At 43.4% G+C, this 3,935-nt stretch overlaps 1 protein-coding gene across 2 annotated transcripts in view; it reads left to right on the top strand.

Annotated features, from left to right (window-relative positions):
• Positions 1-3,459, top strand: part of LOC107082643 (heme-binding protein 1-like) — a 5,696-nt gene extending 2,237 nt beyond the window's left edge. The window contains exons 2-6 of one of the 2 annotated variants that reach the window (XM_015371429.1): positions 1,675-1,873; positions 1,949-2,034; positions 2,243-2,384; positions 2,459-2,639; positions 2,726-3,449. In XM_015371429.1, coding sequence (XP_015226915.1) covers positions 1,714-1,873; positions 1,949-2,034; positions 2,243-2,384; positions 2,459-2,639; positions 2,726-2,900 — 744 coding nt within the window. In that variant the 5' untranslated portion in view covers positions 1,675-1,713 and the 3' untranslated portion in view covers positions 2,901-3,449. Of the gene's footprint in view, positions 1-1,647; positions 1,874-1,948; positions 2,035-2,242; positions 2,385-2,458; positions 2,640-2,725 lie in introns of those variants that run through there. The other variant, XM_015371428.1, reaches the window with a different exon arrangement.
• The last annotated feature ends 476 nt before the right edge of the window (positions 3,460-3,935 follow it).

Genomic DNA, 3,935 nt, shown 5'->3' with positions numbered 1-3,935 from the left:
AGGGCAAGTGGTAAAAATCCTCAACGTCAATCCCTGAGCTCTGAGTATTGACTGATAGTGATATTGACCAATGTCAGTACAAATCATATATACTTTTAGAAAATGATGATGAGGCTTGATGAAGTGATGATTCTCAAGCAGAGAGAAAAATACTTATCAGATTTGAGAAAAACTGGGCCATTAGTTATTCACCAAAAAGTAACATAAACTTTAAACTAAACCTGATTGAAACAAAGTGGTTCTATGAGCTTTCTAATAACCTGGATTTTAGAGGCAGGCCAATATATTGTGATATTATTTTTATTGTATTTTTTGGCGGATATTTGACTGATTGCCAATATTAATATCGGATCAAGACATCCTTAGCCTAAAGTACAAAATTATGGCAGAAGAAGATGGCCTGCTACACATTACATTTGGGGGATTACATCTTTAATTCCTGCTTGTTATGTTGTACCTACACATGGATTTAATGCACACATAAAACAATAGTGTCCAGAACGGAAAAATCTGAGACAAAAGTTTGGAAGAAACGCCAACTATTCGCTCCCTTTAACCGATAAGAAAACAGCAATTCTTGAATAACTACAACCACTTTCCTTTCATTCCCTCTGCCCTGGGGGTGTTGCCACAAACTGAGCCTTCTGTCCCGTTGCCATGGTGAATCATGTTATCCGTATCCATTGATGAGGGCTTTTTATCTGCTCGTGATTTGATGCCAAGTTTAATTCAATTCAATTCAGTTTATTTCTATAGCGCCAATTCACAACACAAGTCATCTCAAGGTACTTTACAGTTCAACCAGATCATACAATCAAATTGAATAAAAGTTTTCTATCTAAGGAAAACCAGTTGATTGCATCGACTCATTGACTCAAATACAATCACTCACACTAAGCATGCTTGTAGCGACAGTGGAGAGGAAAAACTCCTCTTAATAAGGTACCTTATTAATTTCTGCTCTTCTGAAGCAAAAAAAAAAAAAAGAGTAAAAAGTATCATAGGATCTACTTCCTACTCAGAGAAGAAGGGCAGTTATTTCTGAAACTGGTTCCGATGTTTACTTGTTTAAGAACCTAAGAATCATCAGAGAAAGATAAACCCAAGACCTAAAAGCACCAGTTAATCTCTGTTGGCCAATAAAATGTTTAAGAAGGACTGTCTTGTTTATTCTCTCTCATCCTGTATGACTGATATTTGAACATCTTATCTTGAAGCTTGGTTTATAGTTGCAGCATTGAACGACGATGCGCACGCCTAGAAGGGACGCAATTTTGCTGTCCCCGCCCCTGAGGACGGACCACAAACGAGTTTATTGGCCAAACTTGTGGTACAAACAAGGATTTTATTTAAGTTCCCATCAATTACAGCATAAATAAAGTCTGAAACAAATACCCATAGTATATAATACAGTTTTCATTTAGTAAAAAAATGTTTATCTGGTATATCTCGACTTTCAGGCTCTTAAAAAAAACAGTACCGGCCCTGTCCCTGATTGCTTTACCTCTAGAAATGTCTCCACAGTTCTAAAAAAAAAAAGAAACAAAAGAAAAACTTACAAATATTAGAAATAATCCAAATAATTCAAAACCACCCACACCCCCTGCTGGTCAGGAGGGGATTCTCTTCCAGAATCATCCAAAGTGTTTCTCCTGCTCTCTGATGGTCTGTCAGGTCCAAAGAGCCAGTTTCCTAAACGACATCGCCTGCAGGATGGCCTTGATCTCGTTGGAGGATCTCGAGGGTTTGGATGACGAGCAGCTGGATGATGACATCAGTGATGCCCCTGAGCCAATGGCCGAAGAGGAGCAAGACCGGCTGCTGAGCCACTGGCAGGCTGTGGCCAGCACCCACCAGGTGTCGGTTCCTGCAGGTGAGGGATCAGGACTACATGCTGCTGCTCCAATCAGAACCTTTTGTTTCTCACTTTTTTGGTACCGTGTTCCAGAGATGACCGGACCCATCCAGGAAATGACACGAAACAGCCAGCAGACGGAGCCCCTCCCCTTCGGCGTCCTCTCCCGCCATGAGAAGGTAGCTCAACAGAACCACAGTTCTAAGTTCTGTCTAACACCTGTAGTCCAAACCAGCGGCTAAGCTCTGGTTATCACTACTGCATCAGAACAAGAACAAATCTGGATCTTGTAAAACTAATGGGTAAAAAAATGTGTTCGGCTTGCTTTGCTGTTACCATGGTGATGCATCCCTCTGAGGTCTGTCTGCATCCCTGCTTTTGGTCCAGATGGGCGAGGTTCTGTACGAGGAGCGGATCTACCCAGCAGGGAACTGGGTCAGCGTGACTCGCGGGGAGGAGCTGTACGAGCAGAGCATCTCGCTGGCTTTCATGAAGCTAATGCGCTTCATCTGCAAGGAGAACTCTTCAGGTAAGGCCCCGCCCACTAACTCACAGCGCAGCGTTTGGGAAGACATCACAGAGCCTCTTGCTGGTGGTCCACAGGTCAGTACCTGGGGATGACTGTACCAGTCGTCAGCAGCATTCAGATGCAGGACTGTGAGACGTTTGAGAAGAAAGTTGAGACGGCATTCTTCCTTCCTGCCAGATTCCAGAGTAATGTGCCGCAATCCTTGGACTCTGACATCACCATCACCCACAGGGAACCATTCAGAGTAATCGCAAGGTGAGGCCCCTCCCCCTCCAGCTGAGATTTGAGCTTTAGATCAGCTTCCCGTCACCTGACTGCTCTCTGGCTCTGATTGGCTGCAGGACGTTCTATGGGACGACCACAGAGCAGACTGTGAGCTCGCAGATCCGCCTCCTTTGGGAGCTCCTCGGCGTCAGCGATGGCTTCCACCGCAACCGCTACATGGTGGCTGCGTACGACAACCCTGCGGCGCCGCGGCGCCGGAACGAGATCTGGTTCCTCCACAGGAACATGTAGGCTCCGCCCACAGAGCCCGCCTCTATCTTCACCAATTGAGCCCTCGTTTTTGCAAACTCCTCCATTTGCTCTGAGTACAGGAAGTGCCATCTAATTGATCGCTTCTTGACTCGAGTTCACCTCCCTGACAATGAAGTCTCGTTTTGTTTTGTTTTTTATGACATCACTTCCTATTCATCCCTGAAAGAGTAACATCACTACCTGTTTGATGTCAGTGTCTTGCTACTTCCTGTTTTTTACTTCCTGTCTGTACATACCTGATAGAACTTTGCGATGTACAGTTTTCTATTTTAGTGCAACTGAATGTTTTGTAATCTGTATTGTGGTGTTGTGGATGTCTGGGTAGATCAGGAGGCGGAGCCTGTTTCCTCCGCTGCCAAAGATGTATTTAATGTCACTTAATGAAATCAGAAACTAGATTTTCAGCTCATCATTTTGAACGTTTCTCTTTCTGTATAAAAAAAACACAAATGAATAAACTGACCTGTATTGACCCAACTGGAAGCGTAAAATTTATGATTCAGGAAAGCAGCAGCGCCCCCCGGCTGCAGAGAGAGGATCAGGAAAAGAAAAGCAGATTGGGATAATAGGACCAAACATCTGACGCTGCTGACATATTGTGTGTGGGGGGCTGTCTGTCAATTCCTGTAGACAGTCAACACTGAGAAGATTTTTTCTCATTAAAAAGTCAGAAAAAAAATAGTTTCACGCAATCTTTGATGGACTTTCATCAGCTATCTGATATCAGACCACTTTGGACCAGCAGATTGAGAAGTCATGGAGTTCCTGGTAAATTAAGGCAATGTTCACCCCTTTAGATTAAATCCCACATCAGATAAAAACACTATCCAATACTAAAAGTGTATGCTGACAGGTTAACAAACCTCTCCTCTCTCTGTGGCCAATCAACTCCAATCTAAAAAGGCCTGCAATGAATTTTCAAAGCTTTGACTGAGAAAATACAAGGTATTAACCTCTTACACCCTCAGGGGGTATAAATAAATTTCTGCCTGACAAAAACACACAAAAGTAAAT

The sequence above is a fragment of the Cyprinodon variegatus genome, unplaced genomic scaffold (assembly GCF_000732505.1).
Source record: "Cyprinodon variegatus isolate N-32 unplaced genomic scaffold, C_variegatus-1.0 Scaffold58, whole genome shotgun sequence".
Taxonomy (NCBI): domain Eukaryota; kingdom Metazoa; phylum Chordata; class Actinopteri; order Cyprinodontiformes; family Cyprinodontidae; genus Cyprinodon; species Cyprinodon variegatus.
Note: the sequence above shows the minus strand (reverse complement) of the source record. Positions and strands in the feature narration are given on the sequence as shown.